At 40.7% G+C, this 15320-nt stretch overlaps 1 protein-coding gene across 2 annotated transcripts in view; it reads left to right on the plus strand.

The window, feature by feature from the left end:
* The first annotated feature begins 1883 nt into the window (after window positions 1-1883).
* ehbp1l1b (EH domain binding protein 1-like 1b) overlaps window positions 1884-15320 on the plus strand; it is a 29901-nt gene continuing 16464 nt past the window's right edge. For both annotated transcript variants that reach the window (XM_030746393.1, XM_030746394.1), the window contains exons 1-7: window positions 1884-2135; window positions 6082-6139; window positions 6235-6330; window positions 7984-8037; window positions 8137-8315; window positions 8527-8645; window positions 14395-14572. In XM_030746393.1, coding sequence (XP_030602253.1) covers window positions 2032-2135; window positions 6082-6139; window positions 6235-6330; window positions 7984-8037; window positions 8137-8315; window positions 8527-8645; window positions 14395-14572 — 788 coding nt within the window. In that variant the 5' untranslated portion in view covers window positions 1884-2031. The remainder of the gene's footprint in view (window positions 2136-6081; window positions 6140-6234; window positions 6331-7983; window positions 8038-8136; window positions 8316-8526; window positions 8646-14394; window positions 14573-15320) is intronic.

Consider the following 15320-nt stretch of genomic DNA (forward strand, 5'->3'; position numbering starts at 1 on the left):
GTCTTCAATCAAGCAAGAGCTCCTGCAGGCCTCCTCCTCCTCTGAAGTCATCCTGCATGGCTGCAGCATGGGGAAAACCAGTTTCTCTGGAGAGATGTCTGAGAAGAAAGTCTCATCCTGTTCTCTATTTATAATCAGCACATGTTTTGGATATTGTTAAACTATGTCTCTGTCAGTCTAAGGGACAGTTGGGTTGAAGGGGTGTGTGTGTGTGTGTGTGTGTGTGTGTGTGTGTGTGTGTGTGTGTGTGTGTGTGTGTGTGTGTGTGTGTGTGTGTGCGTGCTCTCTATCTTGTCCATCACCACAGTGTTTTTGCAGTTTGGCCTTTTAGGCTCCATGTAAATGTGGATTTTTACATCACTGCCCGCCTCCGTAGATGTAACATGTAAGCCTCGTTATTGCTGTTGGTGCGATGTGACACAGTTACTGTAAATTCAGCAGTGGGTGATTGATAAATAAATAGACATCAGAGTGGTGTTGACAGCAGGGAACGCTGTGAAGGGCAATAATAAGCTGTCAGTGGTGGAGCTGCAGTATAATTGCTGGTGAGGTCAGTTCCGGGAAAGCCGGGAAATAACCCAAATGTGCAAAGAGAAACAAAAGCAAAAAACACATTTCCACAAATAAAAGAAACAACAGAAGAAATGAAACATTTATGTTAAGGTAGAAGAGACTGAACGGCAGTCAGGTATTTAAAGTAGACAAAAACAAGTGTTACAGGCTGCAGAGAGCATCAATTAACAAATCAGGAGAGGAGATGACACTGCAGGCCATTAGGTGTGTGTGTGTGTGTGTGTGTGTGTGTGTGTGTGTGCGTGGATGTTTGGATAAAGAGTGGGCAGAGGTACTGAGAGCTATAATGCAGTGCTGAATACTGGACCCAAAGAGTAACATTTGCCCAATACTGAGTCATGAGAGTGTTGTTTCCCCCCCTGCTGCTGCCCCACACTCTTCTACCTCAGCTGCCTCTGTCCATCCATCAATCCCTGTTCTCCCACCTATAAATACACTCCTGCTCTCACTGAGGAAAATCCCAGTGCCTTGACCTAGCTCGAACACATATACACACACACACACACACGCGCGTGCACACACACGCACACACACACACACACACACTGGACTGGCGTCCATTGGCTCGGTTGAGTGGAAACTATTCCTCTAACTGCATGAAACACACTTTCCTGGGTGAGCATTGGATGGCGCAGCTGAAACTCAGGAAGTGACTTCAGTTATAAACCCAATTTGAAAAAAGCAAGACAGTCTGAGAGTTTACATGACTTTCAGCCTGCAGGAGAGTCTGAATGACTGATTAAGTGCAATGTCAGATAAGACTGTTCCAGATAGCCAGGATCAAAGTCTGTATAGGTATAACTGAGGACTGTTACCTCAGTGCCTCCACACAAGCAGCAAGATAAAGCAGTTTGCATACCTCTGTATCACTTTGCATATCCTCTGCCTGTCTCTCTGTTACTGGCTGCTGTCACCCGTGAAAAAAAAGGGAGGGTGAACTAACTCTAAAGGAAGCAGACCTATATTACAAGAACCCCAGGCTTGAGTTAGCTGCGCTGTCTCCACATGTGGATTACTGACAGAAAGCCACAGACAGGTTGCCAGTGAGAGCTCCTGCAGTGGTTTGGTTGAAACTTTAGCCTCCTATCTTATTATTTTGAAGCTTGTGTGAATGACAGGACGGATTCGGTTCCTCTTTGCTGCCCTCTCAGCTGCCTGTTCACGGTCACGGCTCTTTCTTTTCGGCACAGTGCGACATTTAATTGTTTCTCTTTTTTTTTTTCTTTTTTTTCTTTTTTTTTTTTTTTTGCGTGTGTCAGTCTGTGATTCAACTTAGTGCCAATGAGCGCAAGTCGCAGCTTGTGTGAAGTTCATGATAAGCAGCAGCAGGAGCAGCAGCAGAGGAGGAAGAAGAAAGCCTTATAAGGAGCATAACCAGCGGATAAAGTTGGAGTATTGTGGAGCGGAGGGTTTCTCTATTTTTCCTGTTTGTTAGGTTTGATTTTACCGCAGGAAGTTATGACTTCGGTGTGGAAAAGACTGCAGCGAGTTGGTAAAAAGGCTTCAAAGTTTCAGTTCATTGCTTCTTACCAGGAACTCGTTTTGGAGTGTAGCAAGAAATGGTGAGTGAAACGCTTTACTGAGTCTTTCTGCTCAAGATTTTTATTGCTGAAAATGTGAGCAGCCCTTGATGCCGTGCTTAGTCTGTTATTAGCTATAATAAGGCTTCTTCCCGGCCGTGTTTATTCTCATGCTGTGGGTGTTTCCGCTACATTGAGGAAGATAAGGGCGTCCCCCATGCGCTACACCGACAGTGCGGGTTCGATTCCCGACCCCGCCTTCATCAACGAGATGTGGCTACTGCTGGGACAGTGCGCCTGTAGTACTCTCTTAAGTATTCAGGCAGGCTCGTCGTTGTTAGTTCATCTCTTGGATCAAACCAAACCATTTTATGACGCCAAAGCTCTTTAGGGTGCCTCCCTGTTACACAGAATATTTGGAAGCTGGAACATTACATGACATGAACTGAAAGCAAAATAAAAGTGTCAGCTTCAGGGGTCAAAGGGCAGGGTTTTAAGATTATAGCTAATTAAGTAAAACTAGACAAAAAAAAAATAAAAAAAAGAAAGAAAATTTTAAAAAATGAGGCACTGTCATGAAAAAAGAAAGTAAAACTAATCCAATACAACCATGTGGAAAAGAAAGCTTTCACATGACTGTGCAGTCCTATCAAGCACGGTGGTGGAGGGATGATGATTTGGGCTTGTTTTGCAGCCAGCCTTGCTGTCACTCAGTCAACCATGAACTCCTCAGTATACCAAAGAGTCAAATGTGAGGCCATCTGTCCAACAGCTAAAGCTTGGCCCAAATTAGGTCATGCAACAGGACAATGATCCCAAGCACAGCAGCAAATCTACAGCAGAATGGCTGAAAAAGAAACAAATCAAGGTGCTGCAATGATCCAGTCACAGTTCAGACTTCAACCTGGTTAAACTGCTGTGGTGGGACCTTAAAAGAGCTGTGCATAAAGTAATGCCCACAAACCTTAATGAAATTAAGCAATGTTGTAAAGAGTGGGGCCAAATTCCTTCACAGTGATGAGACAGACTGATAAAGCATCTTGAGATGACTGTTGTTGTGATTTGGAGCTATATAAATAAAATCGAATTGACTTGAATTCAATAAAGTCATATTGAAAAGTGATTAATTCAAGTTATCGTGGCTAAAGGTGGTTCTATAAACCACTGAACCACTGTGTGTACTTAGTTTTTCTCAGGACTGCAGAGAGTCCTGTCCTTTTTCACATGACTGTAACAAGAATTACACATTTATAAGCTGTTTTTAAAAACAACTAATGGAAAAACACAGAAATATAGCTCTTATATATAGAGTTAAAATCATATTTTTGTATTGCAATGTTCTGGCCCTGTTTGCAGTACCAGTCGCACACACTGGTACGTATTATGTCTTTTTACTTTTACAATTCCAAGTACAGTTTTCTCCATTAACAGAAGAGCTTCTGCAACATCTTTAAAACTTTCACCCAGATGTCAGTTTGGACGGCACTGCATCTTCTTATCTGTTCAGATTACATTAAATGATGGAGTGATTGTGTAAGCAGCTTGTCAGCATGCGCTATGATTAGGAGCAGATGGGGTCAATAAAGTTTTAAGAGTTTGATGAAAAGAAGGAAGACATAGGTATACATCTGTGGCATAAAACTCCTAAAAGCTACTGAGTAATTTAGTTCCTATGTGCAGAATTATGAAATCAGGGTTTTTACTGTCAAATTGAAACAGGGAAGACAAAGTCAGAAACCGCAAAAAGAGAAGAAGAAGAAGGAGGAGCAAGGAGGAAGTGAGGAAACACCAGAGAGCCATCCAAAGTTTCAGTCATGTGTACTTAAAGGTTCAGCATGTTTGAACGTGATTAAACTCTATTCAGCGTCTGAGGTTGCTGACAGGGAATAAAGTCTTTGGCACATGGGGGTCTGTCTATGGATCTGTCTGCATTTGGGAGTTGTTATAATTTAGTGTTAACCTGTTATTTAAGATCATTGACTTTCTGTGAGACACATGACCCACACAGACTGATTTGTAACAGCCCTTGCCAGCTTTCCCTCAGAAGTTGTAGAGAGAACAAACACTGCTCAAAGAAAGTGAACAGTAAAAAATAAAAAGTGGCCATTTAAACTTGCAGCAAGGTTAGGGTTAACTCCAGTTGGGTTGGATAAGAGAAACAGAAATTGATTGGTGGGGGGGTTAAGGACCTGCAGACAAAAAAACTGAACTGATGTTGACAGAGACTGTGAAGTGGCACAGGCATAATTAAAGACTTAGCAACAGGACTATTTTTATGTCTTAGAAATGGTTCATGTGACAAAACCATGAGAGATGTTGGTGAGTAAGTGAGGAAACAGCTGCATGTGCACGCTGACGTGTATAAACGTCCTCTTGTTTCATTAGCACACTTATATCTAACACTTAGAGTTGCATTTGAACATTTCAGCATGGAGGCGAGTCATGTTTACCGCTCATCCAGGCAGTTGTGGGATTTTAAAAAAAAACAACTATTGTCCGTTGAGCCAGGGTGTACAGTAATCACATGTTACCAAGCTGTTGTGCACCACTGTTGTTTGCTTCTTTATAACCAGTCTCAACCCTCTACTGCTGCCCATTGTAACTGTTCCCAGTAGATGTTTTTGCATCTTTCTATTATAGATTATATTTCCTTTCAACAAATGTTGGTGTTTCTCATTTTCGCTGCTGTCTTCTTCCCCTCTCTTCTGCATCACCCCCCTGTCTGTGCCTACCAGGCTATTCCTGATGGCACTCCCTGACCCCCTAACACACATACCACACAAACACATGTGCTCACAAAGCCTTCTCAGCTATACTTGAACACTTATACGCTGAAATTTGAGGCAGTATGGCGCAACTAAAAACCATTGCTGTTATGTTTGTATGTGTTGGAATACTGCGCGTATAAACATAATATATTAGGACTTAGCAAAGAGATTTAAAGAGCATTATGAGTTATTCCTCCATTGTGGTGAGAGGAAAGGAGGAGGCCTTTCTCTTATGTTTTCCTGACTTCATTTCTGTCTAAAAGCAAGATTAAGCAAAAGCTACTTTGCTGAAGTTCATAACACTTGGTGGAGAGACGGGCAAAGGAAGAACTTTCTTTAAAATTGCAAGATAAGAAATCAAGTTTCGGGGAGGAGTACCCTTCAAGCTATTTTTATTATTAGGAATGCATAGGGGTCTGTTTTGTTGTCCAATTTTACTTTTGATAAATGCTGAAAAATAGTGTGCTGAAGTGCTGAAAGACAACTGACAGATCTATTTATTTCCCTGACACAGGCAGAGGAATAAAAATGAATAATATATAATACTTATATAGCACTATTATTTATATTTAGTACTATTAGTAGTAGAATTCTGTGGCTCTATGCCTGCATATGTCAGTGACGTGTGTGCGTTCTCCTGTTAAGGGGGTTCCTCACTTCCTGTCAACAGGCACGCCTTAGATTCATACAAATTCAGGTCATATGACTGTGCAGCTTCCTGTCTCACTTCCTGTACCACAGAAGGCTGAAAATACAATAGAAACACATAAACAGATGTTACAAAACACACCTTTACAAAAAGACAGGTACACGCTTGTAAGATGTACATGTGGTAACTTGTTGTTACACACGCACAGTGCCACATTTTTATAGACCTGCACAGTTGGATAAATGAAACATTTGCCTACAGCCATGTGCATAAAATATACACTCACACACAAACACACACGTCGTGCTCTTTCTTTGACACAGAGGAGTTATTATTCAGCAGTCATAAGACCTTTTACGTGTGTTATCTATTTTGGATAATGCCCAATTTGTTTTCAGACCAATTTGAATACGTTCAAAAATGTTCTAAAGTTCCCAGTGTATTTTTTCCAAGTCTTTTTGCAGTCTTATCCTCTTTGCATATGAACAAAGAGTGTAATAAGTATGATTGTCATATAATGGCCTGAAGCAAAATAGGACTTCTGTTTTGACGTGCGTGCATGTTTCTTTAGGCAACCAGACAAGCTGAGGGTGGTGTGGACCAGGAGGAACAGACGCATGTGTTCCAAGGTGAAATCACCGAAACATCACAAACACACGCACACACAGACACCATCACCACCCCAGTTTCTCACAACCCTGTTAATGTGCTATTTGTTGTGCAGCTCCACAGTTGGCAGCCTGGAATCAAGAACCCCTACAGAGGCATGGTGGTGTGGCCTGTCCCGGAAAACATCGACATCTCTGTTACTCTCTTCAAGGTACCAAACCCAGAATGCACTATTTACAATGTAATAACAAAGTAAAAGAAAAACCTAAAACATATAGGGCCAGGGCAAAATTTGTTTCTGCATGGTGTAATCAAGTTGATCATTATGTGAATCGTTTACTCTTGCCTTAAATGACAAAAAAAAAAAAAGGTTTTAATCCTATTTTAATAAGCCTAAGTTTAAACAAAGGTGGATTGTTTAAACTGAGGGTTTCCTTAGAGGTGACGCCCTCTTTGTGCAGTTTACGCATAGCGGGTGGGACCATGCAGTGATTAACAGTGTTATCTCACAGTGAGAAGGTTCTGACTTCAAATGTACTTACTTTGCATGTGTGGGTTTTCTCCAGGTTCTCCTCTCACAATATAGACATGCATGTTAGGTTGTTCCTAGAATTTGATCTAAGTGTGCTGAAGGTGCTTTCAGTTATTGTGGACTTGTTCTTTGGAACAAGCTGCCTGCTGACCTGAGATCAAATACAGCTTTGCATACATTTCAAACCATACTCAAAACCTTTTTTATCCACATAGGCTGCCACTCAGTTGGTGTTTTTTTGTTAGTTTGCTTGTTTTTTGCTTTGTTTTATTATATTTTGCTGTTTTCACTATCTGAAGTTATGGTAAACCTGCACAGGTTTTTATGTTTTTACCATCTGTGTTAAATATATTTAGTTTGTTTATAATAAAATTTGCTGTATAAATATAATTGCCATTGGCATAGACTTCCAGACACTGGCCATTAAAAACAATGCATGTTTAAGGACCTGCTGCATTGGAATCACTTTTGAGACCCAGAAGCTAGGTCCCTCTTTTAAATAAATTCTGTCAGTATACAGTCAGGTGTGAAAGGTAGTTTCCACAGGACTGTATGCAGTCCTCTAAAAAGCTTAGTACACCCCACGATTGGTAGCTTGTAGAAACACCTTTAGCAGCAATAACTTGAATTAATCATTTTCTATATGACTTTACCAGTCTCTCACATCATTGTGGAGGAATTTTGGCCCACTTCTCTTTAATATGCTTCAGTTCATTGAGGTTTGCAGGCATCTGCTTAAGCACAGCTCTCTTAAAGCCCTGCCACAGTATTTCAAGTTGAGGTTAGTTACAGCCAAGCTTTAGCTGTCACACAGGTGGCCTCACATTTGACTCTAGAATACTTTGGTATACAGGGTTGATTCAATGACTACAAGGTATCCAGGTCCCATGGCTGCAAAACAAGCCCAAATCTGATATGTTGTGTTTGGTTTTAGCCAAATGTGGTGCTGTGCATTATGACCAAACATCTCCACTTTGTGGCATTGTGTTAACAAGTACTTCAGTGTGCCAGACCAGCAAACTGCCAAACCTTATCTTTTCATAGAGGTGATCACACTTGCTGATTGTTATTTAATCAAGTGAATTTGATTCGTATCACCTGGCTGCTACTTAGTGTCTCCTAGAATGAAAGAATTAGACCAAATAATTCCTTCCTTCCTGGAAGCGGTAAGGGTGTACTGCGCATACGCCTGTTTTTTGCAGGACTACATATGTACAGTTTATGTAGTACAACCAAAGGGATGGATGGGTGAAAAGGCTCTGGCATATGTATGGATATATGGTTACAATATATGGAGGATTTGGCACTAAACAGCCTGTATTCTTATGACAGGATGCCAATGCCGATGAATTTGAGGACAAAGAATGGACCTTCGTCATTGAGGGTGTAAGTACATCCAGACATCCAGTTATAAAATTGAGACTGAGTTTCACCAAGTAGAAATCAAGAAAAACAGTATAAAGTACTTGTTCTTATCATTTACAGGAAAATAAGGGTCACCGTAAGGTACTGGCATCCGTTGACATCAACCTGAAGCGGTTTGCCAGTCCCACGTTAACCCAGACTGACCTGACACTGAAGCTGAAGCCGCTGTCTGTCAAGGTGGTGGAGGCCACGCTCAAGCTGTCCCTCTCATGTGTCTTCATTCGTGAGGGAAAAGCCACGTGAGTAGTTTAAGTCACTACTACTACAGTTCTCATCAGTGAGGTGTGATAGCCCTTTAAAAATATGAAGTCTTTTTATTTGTGAATTTAGTTTAATAATTGAATTATGCCTCAATGAGTTAAAGCATTTGAAAACACTTAAAGTTTAACATGCTGATTATTGGTGGAGTTGGTAATGAGGGTGGGGTACACGTTTGTCTTTGTTCTTCAGTGATGAAGACATGCAAAGTCTTGCCAGCCTGATGAGCGTCAAACCCACAGATATCGGCAACCTGGATGACTTCAATGAGAGCGATGAAGAAGAGGACAAGAAGTCTGTGACTGCTACAGGTAGGCAGGTTTACACCAACACAGATTTTACTCGCTGACGTCTTGACATTTCCTGTTCCTCTACTTTTCTGTTCTTATTCCCATCTGTTTTTCTGCTCTACTCTTTTCTTGCTGCTGCAGTTGTCCCACACACTCTAATCCGCCCAAATCGCCCTGCTCCCCCTCCACCTGACAAGCGAAACTCCCCAGCACTCACTTTGCCAGCATCAGGTAGCTCTCTCTCCCCTTCTGTCTCTTTTTCCCCCTGTTTGTATTTTCTGCCTCTTTGCCTGTCTGTTACTGGGTAGCTATGTTTATATATATATTTAGTAGTATTTCACACACGTGCGTCATTTATTCTGCAGTCCTTGCCACATGACTGGACAGTCCTTTGGAAACCACATATTTCTCATCTACACATTAAACACAATTAAGAATCATGTGATGGTAAACTAATGCCACTATAATGTTTGTCTGGAGGCAGCATTGCACATTGAGGTTTTTGTGTCCAGAGAGACATTAGTGTCGCTTCACATGGTTTTCCTTTTTGCTGCAACTGAATCATACTGATTCAGAAACAGAAACACTGTTGTATTTGAATTTGAAGGGGCGTTCAACGGCAGTGTAGTTCTTAGGTTGCAGTTTGCGGTTAGATGTTTACGTGAATGTTTCCATGAACATCATGATATTTTGGGGGGTTTAATGGGGTTAAAAGTATATGTACAGGCTCAAATATATACATACATACATTCACTTAAATCTTTTCATAAGTGATGCTGAAGGCTCTACAGTGTCTTTTAACTTGACAAAGCCAAGGCTTGTTAACTTCCTGTGAGTGATCATGATTGACTACAAACTGGTGGTTTCTCTTTGCCAGCATAAAAAGGATTTGTTTGACAGCACTCATTGGACTGACCAATACTCAGAACAATGGGAAAGTCCAAGAAACTCAGTGAAGATCTGAGAAGGCGAACTGTAGATTTACATAAGTTGGGTCTCTTGCTAGAACACCAGCATCACTGTCCACAGTGAAGTGAGTTTCACATCACCATGGACTGAGAGGGTGCTGACCAAGAAAGAAGCCCTTGGTCCAAAATCAACACTTTCAAGCTCAACTAAAATTTGCAGCTGCCACATGGACAAGCCAAAGGCCTTCTGGAATCAATTATCATAATGAAGGAGGACTACCTCCAAATTCTTTAACCTTACCTCAAATCAGCAGCTAGATGGTTGAAACTTGGACGCAATTGGATGTTCCATCAGGACCAACCAATTTAAATGAACTCTTCCAATTCTGCCAAGAAAAGGGATCAAAAATCCAACCAGAATGATGCCAGACTTTTGTTGATGGCTACCAAAAGCATCTGGTCAAGGTGCAACTTTAGCTAAATATTAGTGAGTGTATGTATACTTTTTAGCCTGTGTGGATTAGAAAAAACCCAAAGTGAATATAAACATGTGCACCCAATTTTTGTTTGTTTTAAGTTATTACAGATGTGTGCTGTACAATCATTCCACCCTGGAAAAAGAACAGTTCAAAGAAACCATTAAAAGCCCCAAATTACCATGGCATTCATGCCCATGATGAGCGGATGCAAAATTCTGACCACAATTGTACAAATGTAGATTTATATTAAATGGGCTTTGGGCTCTTATATTTTTTATGGCATCACTCTTAACAAAGAGTAACCTATTTTTTAGTGTCATTTCTTTGATATTCACAATGAATTATGCTTTCTTTCCTACTCTTTTCATGTGTTTGTTCAATAATCTACTTTCACTAATCTATCCATCCTTCCATTTATTAATGCAGCCAGTGGAAATGATGGTGGTCCTTCCAGTCTTGCTCTCCACTCTCGGCCTCCTTTACCGATTGCGCCCCGCCCCTCTCCACATCGCTTGCGACATCCCTTGTCCACTACCCCTGTCCAATCAGAGATCCAGCCATCCCCTGGCCCCTCCCCTCAGCCTTCACCCAGGTCTAAGCATAAAAAATCAGCCAACCCTATTTTTCCTGAAGCTTCTTCTGTGACTGACTCTAAAACTCCAAGCTCGCAGATCAGAGCAGATACACCCTCAACCCAGATTATGCCCTCTGTCCTTTCTCTGCCCAATGTGGTCACCAACACGCCATCTCCTAAATCCTCTGAATCTGTGTCTCCTTTACCCTCTGCCACACTAGTGTCAGTCCCCTCGAATTCTTCATCCAGTTACAATGAAGGTGCTGCAGATTCAAACACACCCTCTTACCTGTCCTCAAAGCCTACCTGTGCACCTGCAACAGGCATTTCGTCTGTGCCTACCAAACTTCCCTCCCCTTCATTGTCATCACCTGAACCCATTTTAACATCATCTTCCATCCCTTTACAAAAGTCTTTGCTAACTGTATCTACTTCTCCCACCCATAAACCCAAACCCACTGGCTCCCAGCCCCTTTCTATCAAATATTCCCCCCCAACAAAATCTACCCTGTCCTCTGAACCTTCATCATCTCACACTCCACTCACCTGGACCATCTCTCAGCCTCCCTCTCTGCCCAAAATCTTCCAGTCAGGTTCAGCAAAAGGTAATGAGGCTGGCTGGTAGACAGGCTTGCTGCATGCTTCAAACAAACTCATTTCTGATATGTGACAGTCTGTTTTGGTTTCATCTTCTGCATGGTTTAGATTCATGGCTAATGGTACATTACAAACTGAAAGAGAAAGCACTGCACTTTGCATTATGGTGTGTTGCGATGAAGATGCATGTTCAGGTTGTGATGATATCAGAATTTTGAGTTAACCATCTAAATGTATTGTCAGTGCCTCAGAGAAAGATGAAGTGTATTTATTTACTCTCATCCGTATATACATTTTTTAAATATTTTATCTCCTTGCATTTAACATCAGTCCACATTTAAAGGCTGCACTGTCTTCCTGTATTAACTGTTTGCTTCATACTTCATTTAAATGAATCAGTCTTACTTGTATAATCTTTAGGCTTTAGTTTCATCTAAATATATAAATGAATCACCCAACTACCCATTAAGTACTATTACAAATATGTACTTAACTGATTCTAATGGTAGTTCTTGTTATATAAAACTATTTGAAGAGATAAAATGAACTACAAAGTAAATGCTTTGGAAATGTTGAGAAAAATTAAACATTTAATGCAGCCCATATTATTACTGAGTAAAAATTTATTAGCTTGACAGCACTGTTACTGGCAGAAACTGCAAAAAAATATGAGTTTGTTTCAGTCATATTTATTGTTTCTGTGTGCTGAAATATAATTAGTGCAAAGCATGCTATAAAAAAATAAACTTTATTGTCAATGAAAGAAAATTGGTCAGAACATACAGTACTATGAATACGAATACGAATACCTTTATTAGTCCCACAATGGGGAAATTACTATACAGCCACGCCTCTTTTCTTTAGGTTTTGCTTGCAAAATGGGTGCAGCAATTTACTGAAACATCTGCAATCATACATGGAAATGCAGCATATAAGGCAAAAACAGAGTTCATATAATTCTAATGAGCTCGAAAGTCAATATTTGGGATGACCACCTTTATTCTTCAGCACAACCTGAACTCTCTTCTGCAAGTTTTCTTCAGGAATCATTCTCCAGGCTTCTTCAATGAATGTTCAAAGCTCTGATCTATTATGAAAAATGAGAAAAAGATTAGGCTGCATGGTGGATCAAAATTTGATGATACTTTTCTACATTCATAATTCCATCATTTTTGACAAGATCTCCAACATCACTGGCTGAAATTCAACACCAAACCATGACAGAACCTCCACTGTATTTTACAGATGGTTGCAGACCTCTCTCCTGACTGCCTTCATTCATATTGATGATAATTTTAACCGAAAATATCTGATTTGAATTCTTCACTCCATGAGACCTGTTGCCACTGAATTTCAGTCCAGTTCTTGTGTAATGTGACATACCTCAGCCTTTTCTCCCTGTTCCCCTTCCTCAAGAATGGCTTCTTGACAGCCACCCTTCCACTGAGGTCATTTCTGAAGCGGCTTCAATAAATAGTCAATGGATCAGCTGATCAACTGTCAGGTCCTGTGTCAGGTCTTTGCTGGATTTTTTCCTATTTCTTAAGGACATGACTTTCAGATACTGTTCATCTGCTGTAGATAGCTTTTGAGGTCTGCCACTTTTTCTTTTGTCCCCCAAGGACATGTTGCACACTATGCCAACATATGCCAGGAATCACCTTGTAGGTGCAAAAATTCTATTTTATGTCTGTCAAACTGTGTTATCTTTGGTATTCTTCATAGATTCAACTGAAGACATGGGAACAAAGGGCGTGTTTTTGCAACAGGCTGCTAGTAACAAAGTGTCTAAAGATACAACTTGAAATTGGCTCTTTGCTAAGTTGCCTGTTATGTGTAGACACAACACTGGTTCATCCCTTGAGTCATAGGTCAGTTTTTAAGTGGCTTAACAAACAAACAGGAAAAAACATTCCTCTGAAAATGCTCAGGTACAAGGACTGAAAATGAGTGAAAAAGTAAAGAAAACTTTGAAAGACCTTCAGAAAGCCTGAAGAACAATTGTTCAAGGCCACTTTTTAAAAATGACAAGAAAGTCTGACTCTTTGGAAGCAACATATAAAGAAATGAGGGGTGGCTCCAGACTTTTGCATAGAAACATATGCAGGAAAACAAAATTGTGAGGACAAATATGACTATTATTGAAACATAAAAAAAATACCTAAAACTTTAAGGGAACATCAGAAAAAACTGACAGACCTTCTGACCATATGTAAAACCATGTAAAACTACATGAAAGAAGCCATAGTGACAGAGACCTGAGGAGGCAGTTTTTAAGGATTTCATAGGGTTAAAATAAATAAAATAAAATATTGTACATTATTCTGGAGTAATGCAGTTAGCTATAGAGTTGCTGGCTCACTCTCCTCTTACTAACTTTACATCAGTGTTTCTTTCTTCCTCTTATGTTCACACGTCTCCTCTCCTCAGCTCCTGTTTCATACCAGTGGCGCCCCCCAGAGGCTCAAACTGCAGATGATTCTATTTCAGTCTCTGGTCTGTCTCTGCATTCATGTGTAGAAGTGATGCTTATCCACCCCAGTTCACTGTTTAATAACTTCAACGTTTTCTTTTATCCTCTGGCAGGACATTCTCACGTCTTCAGACCTCAGATTGTCAAGCCAATCACCCGCCCCACCTCTCCCTCTCCTTTATCTTCTGATGCCCCTCTTCTTTTGTCCACACCCCCTCTTCCAAAATCTCCCCCCTCTAGCTCAGACTCAGGTAACTGATGGCAGTTCTTCCTATGTCTGATCTTTCATAGGTTCTCCAACTATTTCTCAATCTTTGTCCTCTGTCTTCATCCTGTAAATCATCATTCCTGTCCCACCTCCTCATTTTCCAGGTACTCAAGGGGCGTGGTTAACATCTGACTCTGCTCCAAAGGATGGGGACATCACCCCTGTTCCTTTGTTAACTAGTCCTGATCTTGATGCTCTCTGTGACCCAGAGGCTCCAATCTGCCCTGCTTCCATCCTACGTACTTCACCCCCTCACTCCTCTTCTCTACCTACAACTACTTTTTACTCCTTACCTCTCACTGTCACTCGTCCTTCCGCTCCTCCTGCACATACCCGCTCCTGTCAGTCAGGTACACTGGCCAAAAAATGATCCTCATTTCAAAGACATTTTCCTCATTCTTAGATTTAAAAACATCTAAGCAAAAACAAAATTTAAAAAATGGTCTGATCATTTCTTCTCATTCTTTATAGGCTCAACATTCCCCCTCGCTCAGGTGGACGAGGAAACGACCTCCACCGTGAAAGAAACAGATTCTCCTAAAAATAACCAGGCTGCTTCAAAGAGCAAGACGTCAATTCAGCCAGTCAGAGCAGCCCATGATTCAAAGGTGACCATCACAGAAAACAAAGTCGGCCCAACACAGATCAGGTGAGGTCATGGGATGATATCACATTAATGGATACATTTAGATTGCTTGGTTTGTTGCCTTGAAGATACATTTGGCCTCAAACGTCTGTATGAGTGGACAATCTGTCAGACCACAGAGGTTAGGATTGTTGAGGACTGACAGCAGAACTAACTGAGTGTAGGAGAAACAGCAAAGATGACAAAACCTGTTGAAAGAAAGTCAAAGTCTGAAGGCTCACTTTCTTTTTCATCTTCTTCCTGTAATCTTTTCAATTTGTTTTTGAAGACAGTCTTAGATGGGCTGTATGTTTGGTTTTGCATGACTGCTTTTTTGGCACTTAGATTTAAAATTGATATTAATAACCTCAAATATTAAACTGCTGACCACAGCCTGTTATGTTCACATGAAGACTGGAAACAGGGGAAACAGCTTACCTTGATCAACCCAAGTGGATCAGCAATTAATGTTAACCATAGTCTTGGTTTGCTCATTCGCAACAACACTACACGTGGCCAAAAAAAACACATAATCATGAAAACAAGGTAGAAGCTGCTAATAAGTGAGTTTGTGGATTAATTTAGCTGTCTTAATAGAGCTTGATTGAGTCACTCTGGACTTTTTTCCAGTCTTTATGCTGAACAAACATAACCATCTGCTGGTGGAAGCTTCATATTTAGTGGAAACCTGTGAGCTTTAACAATCCAATATTACTGATAACATAGATGCTAGACATCAATTCTCCTTCAATTCTTTTGTTCCTTTTTTCAA

This window comes from Archocentrus centrarchus, chromosome 14 (genome assembly GCF_007364275.1).
Source record: "Archocentrus centrarchus isolate MPI-CPG fArcCen1 chromosome 14, fArcCen1, whole genome shotgun sequence".
NCBI classification, from domain to species: domain Eukaryota; kingdom Metazoa; phylum Chordata; class Actinopteri; order Cichliformes; family Cichlidae; genus Archocentrus; species Archocentrus centrarchus.